Source organism: Vidua chalybeata, chromosome 5 (genome assembly GCF_026979565.1).
Source record: "Vidua chalybeata isolate OUT-0048 chromosome 5, bVidCha1 merged haplotype, whole genome shotgun sequence".
NCBI lineage: Eukaryota > Metazoa > Chordata > Aves > Passeriformes > Viduidae > Vidua > Vidua chalybeata.
The window spans coordinates 71,018,545-71,037,628 of NC_071534.1; the positions used below are offsets into that span (position 1 = coordinate 71,018,545).

Consider the following 19,084-nt stretch of genomic DNA (forward strand, 5'->3'; position numbering starts at 1 on the left):
ACCTCAGTGCTTCCCTCCAGCCCTCAGCCCCATCCCTGTTCCCGATGTCCCCTTGGACATCTCATGGATTGGGATACCCCTGAAGTCCCTCACGGGGTGGCCGCAGGCCAAACACACGCACACGGAAATGGACGTTTAAGCAGAAGAAAGAAGAGAAATAATCCAGTTTTTCTGCAACACCCAGAATCTGCCCAGATCAGCGCGGCAAGGAGAGAGTTTGAGTAGTTGTGGGAAGAGCTGAGGTCAGGTATGGAGGGGCTGAGGGGATCAGGAAGGGGATTGAGTCAAAATAATGAGGGAGAAGGACTGAGGGGAGGGAAGGGGCTCTGGCCATGATGCAAAGCGTGAGGGGATACGGAAAGGAATTTTGGGACTGAGGAAAGGCCCAAAACAAGGAACTAAGGGAAAATACTGAGGGGGAAAGACTGAGGTAAGAAAAGGAGCTCTGGCCATGATCTGAGGGGACAAGGGAAGGAGTTTGGGGACTGAGGGCAGATCCAAAACATGGCTCTGGGGAAGGCACTGAGATGAGAGCTCAATGCAGAAAAATGATGGAAAGGGCAGTGGGAAGAGCTGAACAATCACTGAGTTTGTCAGGAAGTGAACTGGGGGAAACTGAGGGAAGACCCGAAAGAGGGAAAACACTGATGGGGAAGGAAGGACTGAGGAGGACAAAAAAGGCCTCTCCCCATGATGTGAGGGAATGAGGGAAGGGGCAGGGGGAAGAGCTGAAGTCAGGCATGGAGGGGCTGAGGTTGATGGAGGAGGAAGCCAGGGCAAGACTGGGGCAAGATCCCCAACACTGATGGCCGAGCCAGGAGCTGACAATGAGGGAGCAGCGCCGAGGGACGGAAGAGGAAAAGCCGGCTGCGGACAGCCGAGGGCCGGTGACCGCGGGAAGAGGAAAACCCGCGGGCGGCCCCTCGCTGTCTTTCCGGTTCAGTTTTCACTTTCTGTTTTTTTCCCCGCCGCTCCCGCCCCTCGTCCCCTCCTTCCCTCCCTCTCTCCCTCCTCCCCCGCCCGCCCCGTCCTTCCACTTCCTGGGGCCGGCGGATGGCGGCGGCCGCCCCGCACCGCCTCATGCCGCCGGCCCGGTAGCGGCGCCGCGCCGGGGGCCGGGCGGGGCGGCCATGAGGGCGGCCTGAGGGACGGCCCGGGCGAGCCCCGGCCATGGGCGAGAGGCGGCGCGGGGAGAGCGGCGAGCCGGGCACGGGTAAGCGGGGCCGGGGGGGGGGTGGTGAGAGCGGGCGGCTCCGTCGCGCCCTTCCCGGCGAGTTGGGCGGTGGTTACCGGCTCCACGCCGCTCTTCCTTGAGGGAGGGAAAGGCGACCGGCTCCGTCCCGCTCTTCCCTGGGAGAAGGGAAGGCGAGCGGCTTCATTCAGCTCTTCCCTAGGAGTGGGGGGGGGGGAATTACTGGCTCCATACCGCTCTTCCTTTGGAGAGGGGAAGGCGACCGGCTCCATCGTGCCCTTCCTTAAGGAGAGAAGGATTCCCGGCTCCATCGTGCCTTTCCTTAAAGAGAGATGGATTCCCGGCTCCATCGTGTCCTTCCTTAAGGAGAGGAGGATTCCCGGCTCCATCGTGCCTTTCCTTAAGGAGAGAAGGATTCCCGGCTCCATCGTGCCTTTCCTTAAAGAGAGATGGATTCCCGGCTCCATCGTGTCCTTCCTTAAGGAGAGGAGGATTCCCGGCTCCATCGTGCCTTTCCTTAAGGAGAGAAGGATTCCCGGCTCCATCGTGCCTTTCCTTAAGGAGAGGAGGATTCCCGGCTCCATCCCGCCCTGCCCTGGGAGAAGTGTGTAGGGGTGTGGGGGGGGATTACTGGCTCCATCCCGCCCTTCTCTGGGAAGCAAAGGGTTACCGCTCCATCGCGCTTTTCCCCGGGGAAAAGACGATTTACCGGTTTCATCCCGCCCTTCGGCGGGGAGCGGAGCGTTTACCGGCTCCGTCATGCCCTTCCCCAGGGTAAAAGAGGGTTCCCGGCTCCATCCCGCCCTTCCCTGGGGGAGCAGAGGAGCGGCCACGCCGCCTTTGCCCCTCTCCCGTGCCCGCTGCTGCCAGGGGGAGGTCGGTGAGGCCCCGACCCCGAGCTCATGGGAGCCTCGGACACGTAGGAGCCAGCTGGTTTTGAGATTTTCTAGCTCACCAGCGACACGTTGGCTTTTCCAAGTGGTTGGTCCCAAGGCCTGAGCAGCTGGGAAAGTCACGGTGCTTTTTTGGAAACACGTGCTGGGTGATGCAGGTGCCCTTCAGGAGCGGGGTTTGGGAATAAAAACAGCATGGATGGGTGCCCATCTTTTTCTGGAGGGGCTGGAGGACTTGGTCCTCCTTTGGAGCAGCTGCAGGGCTGAAATTTGGCCTTATAAGGGGAGAAAAATACGTTTGTGCTCTGGTCTTGCACAATTCTAATCCCAGATTGTCCTCAAATTATCCCACAGAGGTTTGGATTGCAGCAGAGTTTGCCCAGCTCTAGGATAATCTGGGATAGATGAAACAAGCAGCAGGCTGGATGGCACAAAAAGAATTGTAAATCTTAGTCCTTGCTCCATGGAAGCCAATTTTTTATTTCATAAAAAGCGTGCGTTCTGTGGTGATCCAGAATGGTGCAGGAGGTGCTCTGTTTTTTTTGGGCTACTCAGGTCGGAACATAAAATTAATGGATTTACCCCAAGTCTTGGATAAAGTGGATATTTCTTAGAGCAGCTCCAAACACATTTTGGTTTCCATAAAACACGGGGTTTTGCTGTGGTCGAGTCTGGAAATCACTACTCTGCTCTAGAAGGAATTTTTTATGTAAGTTCTGTTGTAACTGAAATTGTTAATTTCCAGCCAAAAAAAAATTGTTATCAGAGCATTTCAGAAACTCTTATCTCCTCTGGTAAGGATTGTGATTAATTACGGTTAATTGCCTTGCACCAGAGGCTGTTAGGTGGCTCTGAAATTGGTCTTATGTATAATTTGCTTTATTTGTTTTTAGTGTTCCTCTTAAACCTTCAGTTTTTGGCAACAGCAGAGCCAGCTTGAATATTCCCCATTCCCAGATCTTCACCCTCAATATTCCTTAAAATCCCACCTTGGTATTTTCTTTCCCAAAGTGACCAATTCCTTGTTCTTGCTTAGAATCCCTTTGAGACCAAAAAGTGAAATGTTGGTTTTTTTGGGGGGATAAATTCTGGTTTTTGCCCAATCTGGAAAGTTTTTTTGGTGATGAGACCCCACAAATTCTGCGGGAATCTTTGGATTTGAGTGCTTGGCTTTGGTTGCTTTTATTGGGAATTTTCAGGGTGTGATTTCCCCAGCCAAAGAATCCAGGGAGAATTTGAATTTAGTTGGAGGGATTTGTTTTGATTTTTTTTTTTTCCCTTTTCCCAAAGGGAATTTCTCTGCCTCAGCGAGATTGTTGCTAACACTGCTGCTCTCAGCTCCATGGAAAATCACTGAACTGGCTGATTTTGCAAACAAAATGTTGCTTTTTTGTCATCCAAGTGCCAAAATTCCCGTGCTGGTGACTTGGGAAGAGTCAGGTGTCACTGGAGTGAACCCACAGCTCTGGGTGAGGTGACAAAAATCGGGGTTTTGTGATAAAAACTACTGATTTTTATCAATTAATGCGTGAAACGTGTAAAAACCACCTTTCTCCACCAGGCTGGATTTTTTCCAGCTTTTCCCTCCTGGATGAAACATTTCCTTTGGAATTCTTTTGCTGGAGCCAACCAAAAGAACAGAAGGAACAAAATTCCAGGTGGGAATTTGGAAACACCCGGATTTGCTGCAATTTCTGATGGCACAGAATTTTTTTTTTGGGTTGTTTTTTGGTTTTTTTAAATTTTTTTTTTTTAAACATAATGCAGGAACATCACTTTCCCTTCCCATGAGGAAACTGCTAAAATTCCCTAAAATTCCCTACCCATCCAATGGTCGAGTGCAGCTCTCTGAAGGTTGCCCTGAAAAGATGCCAGGAATTCCCTGCAGCACCTGAACCCCATCCAAATAAATCCTGCCAGGCCCTAAAAATCATCCTGCAGCCTCCACATCCTCATTCCTTTTCCATGGAGGAATGTTCCCTAAAATCCAATCCAAACCTCCCCTGGTGCAGCTGGAGGCCAAAAACAGGATCAAAAATGGGATCAGGGAATGCTGAGCTGCTCCAGAGCATGGAATTCCCAGCTGGAATCAGCCCTGGGTGATTGGGGAAAAAAATTAGGAAAAAAAAAAAAATAGGAAAAAAAAATTACCTGGGTTTGCTTAGGAACAACCACCTTGGCTCACTGAGTTAAAAACAGCAAAAGAAATGATCCCACCCCAAACCAGGATATAATTCCCAAGTTTAGGGCCAGGGAGGATTAATTTAGGAACGTGGAGCTGCATCCTGAAAACTCATGGAAGCTCCCATTTCCTGAGGAAAATGTGGAATCTTTGCATCTGTGGATTGTTTTTTTTATTCCTCATCTGCAGCATCCTGGGGCAAGACCTCCAGGAGACACACGGAAACATCAGCCCAGTTTATTCCAGAGGTTTTGTTCTGATCCCAGCCCATCCCATTCCCAACATCTGCCTGGAAAGAGATGGAAAATCCCACTCGTCTTGGCGTGAGGTCGGATCTGTTATCCCTTGGCAGCTTCAGCCACCACCAAATCCAGGGTTCAAATAATTCCCTGTGTCCTGGCGTGGGGAAAAGCTGGGAAAGTGGAATTCCAGAGTTGGAAAAACCCTGGGAGATCCAATCCAGCCATTCCCAACCCTGCCAAGGCCACCACTGATGTCCCCCAAGTGTCACTTCCAGCTTTTAAATCCCTCCAGTGCCCTGGGCAACCTCTTCCCATGCTTTTTAGGGGGGAAATTTTCCCTAATATCCAAATTTTCCTGAAATTTCTGTTGTTACCAGTCCGCTCAGCAAACAGCTCCCAGGAGTGGGATCAGTTGGAGAAGGAAAATCCTTGGATCTCAGTTGGAAAAGGAAGAAAATTCTGGATCAGCCAAGGGGAGACTCCGGTTTTTCTGGGAAATCTCCCACAGGGAAAGAAGGAAATTGGGATAGGAGGAATTAAACTCCAAAAGAATTTGGGAAAGATGATCCCAAGGAACCTCTGGAAGAACCAAACTCTTTTTTGGGATACTCATGGTAGGATAAAAAGCTCCCAGATTTATCCCAAATTTAGATGTAAATCCACAGTGGGATGTTGTGGTGCCAGAGCTGATCCTGTTGGTGATTCCCAATATTCTAGCTCATTCCAACCTTGGGATCAAGCCAGGAAAATTGTTAGGTCATGGAATTTTGAGGATTTGACAGCATCCAAATGTCTGCAGTGAATGCTACTCAATTTTTAAGGTTAAAAAGTAAAAAAAAACCCGGAAATTCTGCACTTCCAAATCAGGAGTTTTCCTCCAGGAATGGGAAAACTCCCTTGGAAATTGCTGAGTGATGAGGCCATCCAGAGATCCCAGAAAAAAAGGATGAGCCGAAGGAAAATCCTGGATTTTGGAAGTCCATGGCCTCAGCTGAGCCAGGGGAGGTTTGGATTGGATTTTAGGGAACAATTCTCCATGGAAAAGGTGGTCAGGCACTGGAACTGCCCAGGGCAGGGGTGGAGCCCCCATTCCTGGGGGGATTCAAAGCCCTGTGCATGTGGCACTTGGGGACACGGGTGGCCTTGGCAGGGCTGGGAATGGTTGGATTCCATCCTAGAAAGTCTTTTCCAGCCCCAAGGATTCCCTGGCTCCAGCAATCCCATCCCAGCAAGGAAGGGAGCTGGAGAAACCATTCCCAGGGGGGTTTGTGTGGAAGGCTCATCCCACCCATGGCTGTGGGAGGCTGAGCCAGGCTCAGGGGGGCCCAGGGCTGATTCCAGCTGGGAATTCCGTGCTCTGGAACAGCTCAGCATTCCCTGATCCCATCTTTGATCCCTCAAGCTGAGCCAGGGGAGGTTTGGATTGGATTTTAGGGAACATTTCCACATGGAAAAGGTGGTCAGGCACTGGAACTGCCCAGGGCAGGGGTGGAGCCCCCATTCCTGGGGGGATTGAAAGCCCTGTGGATGTGGCACTTGGGGACACGGGTGGCCTTGGCAGGGCTGGGAATGGTTGGATTCCATCCTAGAAATCTTTCCCAACCCAAACGATTCCCTGGCTCCGATCACCCTGCCCAGGAGAAGGAGGAGGGAGCAGCAGATCAGCAGAATTCCAAGGAATTCCATCATTCCTTGGAGGATGGCTTATGCAGAGCCAGCAGGGAAAACTCAGCATTCCTTGGGTTGGGAGCTGATTTTGGGAGCTGCAGGAGTGCCTGGTTGAATTCCGTGCTGAAAGGGTGGGAATTCTCCAGGGCAGGCTGGGAATTCCCAGGGGTTTGAGGGCAGGGATGATCCATCCCCTCTGGATCTTCCAGTCCTGGGCCATGTGTGCTGTCTGATCCCATCCCTGGAGTTTTTCCCAATGGATCAGGTGCCATTCCCAAATTTCTCCTTCCCTCAGTGCCATTCCCAAGTTTCTGCTTTCCTGAATTTTTCCCAATGGATCAGGTGCCATTCCCAAGTTTCTCCTTCCCTCAGTGCCATTCCCAAATTTCTCAATTTCCCAGAGTGCCAATCCCAAGTTTCTCCTTCCTTCTCCTTCTTCCCATGTTTTTCCTTCTTTTCTTTCTCTTGACTTTTCCCCATGGATCCAGTGTCATTCCCAAGGTTCCCATTCCCAGAGTGCTGTTTCCAAGTTTGTCCTTCTCTGCGTTTTTCACCATGGATTCAGTGCCATTCCCAAATTTCTCAATTTCCCTGAGTGCCATTCCCAAGTTTCTCATTCCCAGAGTTTACCCCATGGATCCAGCACCATTCCCAAGTTTCACCCCATAGATCCAGCACCATTCCCAAGTTTCTCATTCCCAAGTTTCACCCTATGAATCTGATGCCATTCCCAAGTTTCACCCCATGGATCCAGCACCATTCCCAAGTTTCTCATTCCCAGAGTTTACCCCATGGATCCAGTACCATTCCCAAGTTTCTCATTCCCTGACTTTTCCCCATGGATCCAGCACCATTCCCAAGTTTCACCCCATGGATCCAGCGCCATTCCCCAGTTTCCCATTCCCAAGTTTCCCCCATGGATCCAGCGCCATTCCCCAGTTTCCCATTCCCAAGTTTCACCCCATGGATCCAGCGCCATTCCCCAGTTTCCCATTCCCAAGTTTCCCCCATGGATCCAGCGCCATTCCCCAGTTTCCCATTCCCAAGTTTCACCCCATGGATCCAGCACCATTCCCAAGTTTTCCATTCCCAAGATTCACCCCATGGATCCAGCACCATTCCCAAGTTTCCCATTCCCAAGATTCACCCCATGGATCCGATGTCATTCCCCAGTTTCCCATTCCCAAGTTTCCCATTCCCAAATTTCCCCCATGGATCCGATGTCATTCCCAAGTTTCCCATTCCCAAGATTCACCCCATGGATCCGATGTCATTCCCCAGTTTCCCATTCCCAAGTTTCCCATTCCCAAGTTTCCCCCATGGATCCAGCGCCATTCCCCAGTTTCCCATTCCCAAGTTTCACCCCATGGATCCAGCACCATTCCCCAGTTTCCCATTCCCAAGTTTCCCCCATGGATCCGGTGCCATTCCCCAGTTTCCCATTCCCAAGTTTCCCCCATGGATCCGGTGCCATTCCCCAGTTTCCCATTCCCAAGTTTCCCCCATGGATCCGGTGCCATTCCCACGTTTCTCACTTTCACTTTCCCTTCTGCCGTGGCCACTTTCACTTTCACCTTCTGCTCCTGCCCTGGGACGTGCCAGGATTTGGGATTTTTTTTCTGGGAATTTTTTTTTCCTTAGGGTTGGGATACATTTTCCCTAAATCCAGGAGGGAATTGAGGGGTGCAGCCACTTGGGCTCAGTTCCCTCTCATTAATTTATTTATTAATTATTTTTAAATAATTTTCCCCCCTGTCTGGATTTTCATTCTGAAGCTGCATTTAGGAAAAAATATTGGAGTGATCACCTGCAAAATTCTCAGGTTTTTTGTGGTATTCCCAAGCGTTTTCCATACTTTTTTTTTTTTTAGCTTTATCCCTGAAAATATCTGATATTTTCCAGAAAACGTTGTGGTGTTACAGAAAAAAAAAAAAAAAAAAAAAAAAAAGGGAGGTTATGTTGAATCCTTTGAGCTGAGCTGGGATTTAAAATTCCATGAAATTTTATATTTAATTTTAATTTTTTAAATTTTATTAAAAATTTATTTAATTTTATATTTAAAATTTCACATTTTATTTAAATTTTAAGTTTTCTGCATGCTTCCTTAAGGGCGCAGGAGACACAGGAGGAAATTGCAAGAAGAACGAGCAAAATGAGCTTTTCTCATTAGGCCCAAAGACATGATGCTGGAAAAAAACCTGGAAAATCCCATTATTTCCCAATTTTCTGCTCTTAATCTGCTTTTCCCCCTAATTCCAAAGATTCCAGAGGCAGCACCTAAAAGCAGGAAGTGTAAGAAGTGAATATAAAAATGCACAAAAGATGCAAAAAAAGGTTTAAAGCAGAAAAATATTCTTTAAAGACTTCCCTCCAAATTTCCATCCCCGCCTGCCAGGTTTTTCTTGGATCATTTTGAGAGTCTTGCATCATTTTGGGACTCTTGGATTATTTTTAGATCCCTCCACATTTTTCCCTCATCTAGATTTTTCCCTTTTCCCTTTCCCCACCTAATCCTGAATCCCCACATTGATCTGGCAGTTCCCACCTGGAATATCTCCCCTTTTTCCATCCTCAATCCCCACACTGATCTGGCAGTTCCCACCTGGAATATTTCCCTTTTTTCCGTCCTCAATCCCCACATTGATCTGGCAATTCCCACCTGGAATATTTCCCTTTTTTTCATCCTGAATCCCCACATTGATCTGGCAATTCCCACCTGGAATATTTCCCTTTTTTCCATCCTCAATCCCCACATTGATCTGGCAATTCCCACCTGGAATATTTCCCCTTTTTCCATCCTCAATCCCCACATTGATCTGGCAATTCCCACCTGGAATATTTCCCTTTTTTCCATCCTGAATCCCCACATTGATCTGGCAATTCCCACCTGGAATATTTCCCTTTTTTCCAGCCTGAATCCCCACATTGATCTGGCAATTCCCACCTGGAATATTTCCCTTTTTTCCATCCTCAATCCCCACATTGATCTGGCAATTCCCACCTGGAATATTTCCCCTTTTTCCATCCTCAATCCCCACATTGATCTGGCAATTCCCACCTGGAATATTTCCCTTTTTTCCATCCTGAATCCCCACATTGATCTGGCAATTCCCACCTGGAATATTTCCCTTTTTTCCAGCCTGAATCCCCACATTGATCTGGCAATTCCCACCTGGAATATTTCCTTTTTTTCCATCCTGAATCCCCACATTGATCTGGCAATTCCCACCTGGAATATTTCCCCTTTTTCCATCCTCAATCCCCACATTGATCTGGCAATTCCCACCTGGAATATTTCCCTTTTTTCCATCCTCAATCCCTACATTGATCTGGCAATTCCCACCTGGAATATTTCCCTTTTTTCCATCCTCAATCCCTACATTGATCTGGCAATTCCCACCTGGAATATTTCCTTTTTTTCCATCCTGAATCCCCACATTGATCTGGCAATTCCCACCTGGAATATTTCCCTTTTTTTTCATCCTGAATCCCTACATTGATCTGGCAATTCCCACCTGGAATATTTCCCTTTTTTCCATCCTCAATCCCCACATTGATCTGGCAATTCCCACCTGGAATATTTCCCCTTTTTCCGTCCTCAATCCCCACATTGATCTGGCAATTCCCACCTGGAATATTTCCCCTTTTTCCAGCCTGAATCCCCACATTGATCTGGCAATTCCCACCTGGAATATTTCCCTTTTTTCCATCCTCAATCCCCACATTGATCTGGCAATTCCCACCTGGAATATTTCCCTTTTTTCCATCCTCAATCCCCACATTGATCTGGCAATTCCCACCTGGAATATTTCCCTTTTTTTTCATCCTGAATCCCCACATTGATCTGGCAGTTCCCACCTGGAATATTTCTCTGGTTTTCCCCATGATTTCCCATGGAACCTGAGGAGCCTCTCTGGCAATTCCCAGCTGGAATATTCCCTGTTTTCCCCAGGATTCCAAGGAGCAGAGTTCCCTGTTGCAGCCATTCCCAGCTGGAATATTCCCTGTTTTCCCAGGATTTCCCCAGGATCCCGAGGAGCAGAGTTCCCTGTCAGCACGGATTCCAGTACAGCAAAGCCATCCTGGTGGAAAACGAGCTTTTCCTGAGTGAGGTAAGCCTGCAATCCCAGGAAAAATGGGATTTTTGGGAGCTGCACACCTCTGGGAATGCTGATTTATTGCCAGCTCTGTTTCCTTTCCCTCTTGAAATTCCCAATTTTTTTTTTTTTTCCCTTTCCTTACACTTCCATCCCCATCAGGAGTAAACAATCCATGCAGCCAATGGTGCTCAAAATTCCTGGAGCCTTGGGAATTCCAAAATTTCCTTTGGAATTGGGAGAATTCCCTTCCATGGTTGCGTTTTGGCTGAGTGACCTCAAAGGGGATTTTTGGGATGTCTCTGTCTCCACCTTTCTTTTCCTTTTAACCTTTTTTTTTTTTTTTCCAGCTGTCTGGACTTTAAAAAATCCCTTAATTCCCACTTTTCAAACCCCTCCATCCCATCTCCACTTCCAAAATCCCTTTGTTCCCACTTTTGAAATCTCCACATTCCCACTTTTGAAATCTCTTCATCCCATTCCCACTTTTCAAATCCTCACAGTCCGACATTCAAAATCCCCTCATTCCCATTTTTCAAATCCCTTCATTCCCATTTTCAAAATCCCTTCATCCCCTTTTTCCCACCTTTAAAATCCCTTCATTCCCACTTTTAAAATCCCCACATTCCCACTTTTTGAATCCTTTCATTCCCATTTTCAAAATTCCCACTTTCAAAATCCCTTCATTTCCACTTTTAAAATCCCTTCATTCCCACTTTTAAAATTCTTAATTCCCACTTTTAAAATCCCTTCATTCCCACTTTTTGAATCCCTTCATTCCCATTTTCAAAATTCCCACTTTCAAAATCCCTTCATTCCCACTTTTTTAATCCCTTCATTCCCATTTTCAAAATTCCCACTTTCAAAATCCCTTCATTCCCACTTTTTTAATCCCTTCATTCCCATTTTCAAAATTCCCACTTTCAAAATCCCTTCATTCCCACTTTTTTAATCCCTTCATTCCCATTTTCAAAATTCCCACTTTCAAAATCCCTTCATTCCCACTTTTTTAATCCCTTCATTCCCATTTTCAAAATCCCTTCATCTCCACATTCCACTTTTCAAAATCCCCACATTCCCATTTTCCAAATCCCTTCATTCCCACTTTCCAAATCCCTTCATTCCCACTTTCCAAATCCCTTCATCCCATTCCCACAGCTGATTTTTCCTGTTGCTGTTACGTTGAATTTTCCTCACACCTCAATTTTTTGGGATTGCAAGGCTCAGGAATTAAACCACATCCAGATGTTATTCCAGCTGTGCTGGGCCAGATTACTTTTTTTTTTTTTTTTTTCCCTAATCCTGAAAAAAAAAAAAAGTGGGAAAAGAATTTTTTTCTGGGATCAGCATCCCCTGAGACCAAAATTTTGGGAATTTTTTCCCAGCTCCAAGCTTTTGCCCGAGCCAGGAGGAGCTGCAGGAGACCTTTGCATTCCTGCTCTTTGACAAGGAGGAGGAGGTAACCTGCAACGGGATTTTCCATGGAAATTTGGGATCCAATCCCTGCTTTTTGTCCCATCACACCCAGGAGATTCCCAGGGGAATTCCTGCTGGGAAAAACTCTGGGAGCAGCTCCTGGGGGGGGGGGTTGGGATGGCTCTGATGGGAAAAAAGGGAATTTTCCTTGCTGCCAGTGGGACTCTTTGGGATTATTTGGAATTCCTTGGGATTATTTGGAATTATTTGGCTCCTGAGGGATTTTAGGATTGGATCTGATTGGGGAAAAAGGAATTTTCCTTGGTGCCAGTGGAATTATTTGGAGTTCTTTGGGAGTATTTGGAGTTCTTTGGGAATATCTGGGATTATTTGGAATTATTTGGCTCCTGAGGGATTTTAGGCATGGATCTGATTGGGGAAAAAGGAATTTTCCTTGGTGCCAGTGGAATTATTCAGAATTATTTGGAATTACTTGGAATTCCTCATTTTCTGGGAATATTCCTCATTTCCTGGGAATATTTCTGATTTTCTGGGAATATGAACACCCTTTATCGCCCAACACCTGATTTCCTGGGAATATTTCTGATTTTCTGGGAATATTAACACCGTTTATCGCCCAACACCTGATTTCCTGGGAATATTTCTGATTTTCTGGGAATATGAACACCCTTTATCACCCAACACCTCATTTCCTGGGAATATTTCTCATTTCCTGGGAGTTAATCCTGGAAGAAATGTGGAAAAAGAGGAATTTTCCCATTCCTTGCAGGCCCAGCAGGTGTGTCAGAGCGGGCTCCGTGTCAACAGCAGCAACATCTCCACCCTGGGGGATCCTGCCAAAGGTAAAATCCCACCTGGAATAGCAAATTCCCACGCTGGGAATGAAACTCCCTCCAAATTCCCATTTTGGGAATGAAACTCCTTCAAAACTCCTTCCAGATTCCCACTCTGGCAATGAAACTCCCTCCAAATTCCTTCAAATTCCCACTCTGGCAATGAAACTCCCTCCAAATTCCTTCCAGATTCCCACTCTGGCAATGAAACTCCCTCCAAATTTCTTCAAATTCCCACGCTGGGAATGAAACTCCCTCCAAATTCCCATTTTGGGAATGAAACTCCTTCAAAACTCCTTCCAGATTCCCACTCTGGCAATGAAACTCCTTCCAGATTCCTTCAAATTCCCACTCTGGGAATGAAACTCCTTCCAAATTCCTTCAAATTCCCACGCTGGGAATGAAACTCTCTCCAAATTCCTTCAAATTCCCACTCTGGGAATGAAACTCCTTCCAAATTCCTTCAAATTCCCACGCTGGGAATGAAACTCTCTCCAAATTCCTTCAAATTCCCACGCTGGGAATGAAACTGCTTCCAAAAAATCCCCACTCTGGGGGGATTCCAAATTCCTTCCAAATTGCCATTTTGGGAATAAAACTGTTTGCAAATTCCCATTTTGGGAATGAAACTCCTTCCAAATTGCCACTCTGGGAATAAAGTCCTTCCAAAACTCCTTCAAATTCCCATTTTGGGAATGAAACTCCTTCCAAATTCCTTCAAATTCCCATGCTGGGAATGAAACTCCCTCCAAATTCCTTCCAAATTCCCACTCTGGGAATGAAACTCCCTCCAAATTCCTTCAAATTCCCACTCTGGGAATGAAACTCCCTCCAAATTCCTTCAAATTCCCACGCTGGGAATGAAACTGCTTCCAAACTCCTTCCAAATTCCCACTCTGGGAATGAAACTCCTTCAAAACTCCTTCCAAATTCCCACTCTGGGAATAAACTCCCTCCAAATTCCTTCAAATTCCCACTCTGGGAATGAAACTCCTTCCAAATTCCTTCAAATTCCCACTCTGGGAATGAAACTCCTTCCAAATTCCCACTCTGGGAATGAAACTCCCTCCAAATTCCTTCCAAATTCCCACTCTGGCAATGAAACTCCTTCCAAATTCCTTCAAATTCCCACTCTGGCAATGAAACTCCTTCCAAATTCCTTCCAAATTCCCACTCTGGCAATGAAACTCCTTCCAGATTCCTTCAAATTCCCACTCTGGGAATGAAACTCCTTCCAAATTCCTTCAAATTCCCACGCTGGGAATGAAACTCTCTCCAAATTCCTTCAAATTCCCACTCTGGGAATGAAACTCCTTCCAAATTCCTTCAAATTCCCACTCTGGGAATGAAACTGCTTCCAAAAAATCCCCACTCTGGGGGCATTCCAAATTCCTTCACAATTTCCCACTCTGGGAATAAACTCCTTCAAAACTCCTTCAAATTCCCGTTTTGGGAATGAAACTCCTTCCAAATTCCCATTTTGGGAACAAATTCCTTCCATATTCCCATTCTGGGAATAAACCCTTTCCAAATTCCCATTTTGGGAATAAACCCCTTCTAAATTCCCACTCTGGGAATAAACTCCTTCCAAATTCCCACTTTGGGAATAAAGTCCTTTAAAACTCCTTCAAATTCCCATTTTGGGAATGAAACTCCTTCCAAATTCCCATTCTGGGACTAAAATTCCTTCCAAATTCCCATTCTGGGAATAAAACTCCTTCCAATGTCAAGGCAAGAGGTCAAAATTCCTGGGTTTCACTGCAAAAATCCATGGAAAATTCAATTTTTTTTCTGCTTCTTCAGCCAGGTGAGGATGGGATTTTCCCCAGGGAATGACAGCGTTCCTTCAGCTCTTCATTTTCTGGGAATATGAACAGCCTTTGTCACCCAAAACCTGGTTTTCTGGGAATATTTCTCATTTTTCTGGGACTATTTCTCATTTTTCTGGGAATTTTGTTCATTTTCTTGGAATATTTCTCATTTTTCTGGGGGACATTAACACCCTTTATCACCCACAAGAACTGATTTCCTCGGAATATTTCAAATTTTCTGGCAAAATTAACAATCTTTATCACTCAAGAATTGGTTTCCTGGGAATATTCCTCGTTTTTCTGGGAATATTTCTCATTTTCTTGGAATATTTCTCATTGTTTGGGAATATTTTTCATTTCCTGAGAATATCAACACCCTTTATCACCCAATAATTGATTTCCTGGAAAACTTTCTGGGAATATCTATAATTTTTCTTGGAATAGTCCTCATTTCCTGGGAATATTTCTCATTTTCTTGGAATAGTTCTCATTTTTTGGGAATGTTTCTCATTTTTTTTGGGAATATTAACAATCTTTATCACCCAAGAACTGATTTCCTGGGAATATTCCTCATTTTTCTGGGAATATTTCTCATTTTTCTGGGAGTATGTCTCAATTTTTGAGAAAATTTCTCCTTTCTTTGGGAAAATTTCTCATTTTTCTGGGAATATGAACCCAATAATTGATTTCCTGGGAATTTTCCTCATTTTCTGGGAATGTTTCTCATTTTTTTAGAATATTTTTCATTTTCTGGGAGTATTAACAACCTTTGTCCCCACAAAAACTGATTTTCTTGGAATATTCTTCATTTCCTGGGAATATTTCTCATTTTTCTCAGAATATTTCTCATTTCCTGGGAATATTTCTCAATTTTTTGGGAATATTTCTCATTGTTTGGGAATATTTCTGGGAATGTTAACAATCTTTATCACCCAATAATTGATTTTCTGGGAATATTCCTCAATTTTCTGGGAATATTCCTCATTTTTCTGGGAATATTCCTCATTTTTCTGGGAATATTTCTCATCTTCTGGGAATATTAATGCCCTTTAACACCCAATAACTGATTTTCTGGGAATATTCCCCTGCTGACAAATAATTCCCATTTTTTTTTGTTATTTTCCAGGGGTTTATATTTCCAAATATTCCGACTGCCTCCATCCCAGCCCTTGGCACCACGGAAAATCGGGATTTATTGTCATCTGTAAACTCATCAAGGTAAAACCCAAATCTTTATTGCCCATAAATCAAACTCCAGAATCCAAATTTTCCTTGGAATCTCAGGAATTTTGGGAAGTAGTTTGTGGTTGGTTTTTTTTTTTTTTCCTTCCTGCTGTGTGGATGGATCTTTGGGAATAATTCCATGGATTTCCATCTTTTGGGTGGATTTTTGGGATTGATTCCATGGATTTCCATCTTTTGGGTGGATTTTTGTGAAGGACCCCATGGATTTCCATGCTTGGGGTGGATTTCTGGGATTGACTCCATGGATTTCCATCTTTTGGATGGATTTCTGGGAAGAACTCAATGGATTTCCATGTTTGGGATGGTTTTTTTTGGGAATAATTCCATGGATTTCCATGCTTGGGATGGATTTCTGGGGTTGATTCCATGGATTTCCATGCTTGGGATGGATTTTTGGGAATACTTCCATGGATTTCCATCCTCTGGATGGATTTTTGATAATAATTCCTTGGATTTTCATCCTTTAGATGGATTTTTTGGAAGAATTCCTTGGAATTCCATTCTTGGGATGGATTTTTGGGAATAATTCCATGGATTTCCATCTTTTGGATGGATTTTTGATAATAATTCCTTGGATTTTCATCCTTTGGATGGATTTCTGGGAAGGACTCCATGGATTTCCATGCTTGGGATGGATTTCCAGGTTTGATTCCATGGATTTCTATGCCTTGGATGGATTTCTAGGAATAATTCCTCGGATTTCCATCTTTTGGGTGGATTTTTTTGGAAGCACTCCATGGATTTCCATGCTCAGGATGGATTTTTGGGAAGGATTCCTTGGAATTCCATCCTTGGGATGGATTTTTTGGGAATAATTCCATGGATTTCCATCCTTGGGATGGATTTTTGCAAAGGATTCCATGGATTTCCATCTTTGGGATGGATTTCTGGGAAGGACTCCATGGATTTCCAGCCTCGGGATGGATTTCTGGGATTGATTCCATGGATTTCCATGCTTGGGATGGATTTCTGGGATTGATTCCATGGATTTCCATCTTTTGGGTGGATTTTTGGGAAGGACTGTGTGGATTTCCATGTTTGGGATGGATTTCTGGGATTGATTCCATGGATTTCCATCCTTGGGATGGATTTTTGCAAAGGATTCCATGGATTTCCATCTTTGGGATGGATTTCTGGGAAGGATTCCTTGGAGTTCCATCCTTGGGATGGATTTTTGGGAATAATTCCATGGATTTCCATGCTTGGGATGGATTTCTGGGAAGGATTCCATGGATATGGATCTTTTGGATGGATTTTTGATAATAATTCCTTGGATTTTCATCCTTGGGATGGATTTCTGGGAAGGACTTCATGGATTTCCATGCTTGGGATGGATTTCTGGGGTTGATTCTTTGGATTTCCATGCTTGGGATGGATTTCTGGGGTTGATTCCTTGGATTTCCATGCCTGGGATGGATTTTTGGGAATATTTCCATGGATTTCCATGCTTGGGATGGATTTCTGGGATCGATTCCATGGATTTCCATGCTTTGGATGGATTTCTGGGATTGATTCCATGGATTTCCATCTTTTGGATGGATTTCTGGGATTGACTCCATGGATTTCCACCCTTGGGATGGATTTCTGGGATTGACTCCATGGATTTCCATGCTCGGGATGGATTTCTGGGATTGATTCCATGGATTTCCATGCTTGGGATGGATTTCTGGGAAGGACTTTATGGATTTCCATCCTTGGGATGGATTTCTGGGATCGATTCCATGGATTTCCATGCTCGGGATGGATTTCTGGGATTGATTCCATGGATTTCCACCCTTGGGATGGATTTCTGGGAAGGACTTTATGGATTTCCATCCTTGGGATGGATTTCTGGGATCGATTCCATGGATTTCCACCCTTGGGATGGATTTCTGGGATCGATTCCATGGATTTCCATGCTTGGGATGGATTTCTGGGATTGACTGCATGGATTTCCATGCTCCGGATGGATTTTTGGGATTGATTCCATGGATTTCCATGCTCGGGATGGATTTTTGGGATTGACTCCATGGATTTCCACCCTCGGGATGGATTTTTAGGAAGCCCTCCATAGATTTCCATGCTTGGGATGGATTTCTGGGAAGGACTCCTTGGATTTCCACCCTTGGGGTGGATTTCTGGGATTGATTCCATGGATTTTCATGTTTGGTATGGATTTTTGGGAAGCAGTCCATGGATTTCCACCCTCGGGATGGATTTCTGGGATCGACTCCATGGATTTCCACCCTCGGGATGGATTTCTGGGATCGACTCCATGGATTTCCACCCTCGGGATGGATTTCTGGGATCGACTCCATGGATTTCCACCCTCGGGATGGATTTCTGGGATCGACTCCATGGATTTCCACCCTCGGGATGGATTTCTGGGATCGACTCCATGGATTTCCCCCCTCGGGATGTGTTCCTGCCGCAGGGCAAGGTCGGAGCCATCCCCGGGAGCTCCCCGTTCCCCTCGCCCGGCTACGACTGCCGCGTGTCCAGCGGGAGCAGCCAGGTACTCCGGGATTGCCCTTCTCCAGGGATGCCTTGGATTGCCCTTTTCCCACTCCCACATTCCCGGGATTGCCCTTTTCCCACTCCCACATTCCCAGGATTGCCCTTTCTCCCAGTCCCACATTCCGTGGTTTCCCCGTTTTCCCCATCCCGTGGATTTCCACTTTCCCCGTCCCCCATCCCATGGATTCCCTTTTTCCCCATGGATTTCCCTTTTCCCAGTGCCACATTCCATCATTTCCTGGTTTTCCCATCCCCATTCCATGATGCCCTGTGTTTCCCTCATTCCTTGTTTTTTCCTAGTATTCCATCATTTCCCTGTGTTCCCCATGGATGATTCCCAGTTCCTCATGGATGATTCCCAGTATCCCATGGATTATTCCCCCATTCCCATGGATTATTCCCAGTATCCCATGGATTATTCCCCCATTCCCATGGATTATTCCCAGTATCCCATGGATTATTCCCCCATTCCCATGGATCATTCCCAGTTCCCCATGGATTATTCCCATTTCCCCACGGACCATTCCCAGTATCCCAGGCCCATTCCGTGTTTCCCCAGTACTACGTGTACGAGGCGAGCGGGGTGAATTCCCCGTTCCCCATGGATCCTTCCCAGTTCCCCATGGATCATTCCCAGTTCCCCACGGACGATTCCCATTTCCCCACGGACCATTCCCAGTATCCCAGGCCCACTCCGTGTTTCCGCAGTACTGCGTGGACGAGGCGAGCGGGGTGAATTCCCCGTTCTCCATGGATGATTCCCAGTTCCCCACGGATGATTCCCCATTCCCACGGATGATCCCCATTCCCAGGGACCATTCCCAGTATCCCAGGCCCATTCCGTGTTTCCGCAGTACTGCGTGGACGAGGCGAGCGGGGTGAATTCCCCGTTCCCCATGGATGATTCCCATTTCCCCACGGATGATCCCCATTCCCAGGGACCATTCCCAGTATCCCAGGCCCATTCCGTGTTTCCGCAGTACCACGT

At 46.1% G+C, this 19,084-nt stretch overlaps 1 protein-coding gene across 1 annotated transcript; it reads left to right on the top strand.

Annotated features, from left to right (window-relative positions):
- Positions 1 to 827: 827 nt before the first annotated feature.
- On the top strand, positions 828 to 18,832 carry LOC128788496 (uncharacterized). The gene is made up of 8 exons (XM_053943561.1): positions 828 to 937; positions 1,099 to 1,213; positions 10,194 to 10,289; positions 11,660 to 11,733; positions 12,481 to 12,553; positions 15,482 to 15,573; positions 18,014 to 18,094; positions 18,805 to 18,832. The coding sequence occupies exons 1-8, from the start codon at positions 828 to 830 to the stop codon at positions 18,830 to 18,832; spliced, it is 669 nt and encodes a 222-aa protein (XP_053799536.1).
- Positions 18,833 to 19,084: the final 252 nt, after the last annotated feature.

What these genes read in the sequence shown, in the direction of transcription:
- LOC128788496 (XM_053943561.1), top strand. Translation starts at nt 828, where the DNA reads ATGAGGGAGCAGCGCCGAGGGACGGAAGAGGAAAAGCCGGCTGCGGAC. An exon ending in GAGCGGCGAGCCGGGCACGG is followed by an intron (nt 1,214 to 10,193) that starts GTAAGCGGGGCC and finishes CTGTTTTCCCAG; the next exon opens with GATTTCCCCAGGATCCCGAG. An exon ending in TCTTTGACAAGGAGGAGGAG is followed by an intron (nt 11,734 to 12,480) that starts GTAACCTGCAAC and finishes CATTCCTTGCAG; the next exon opens with GCCCAGCAGGTGTGTCAGAG.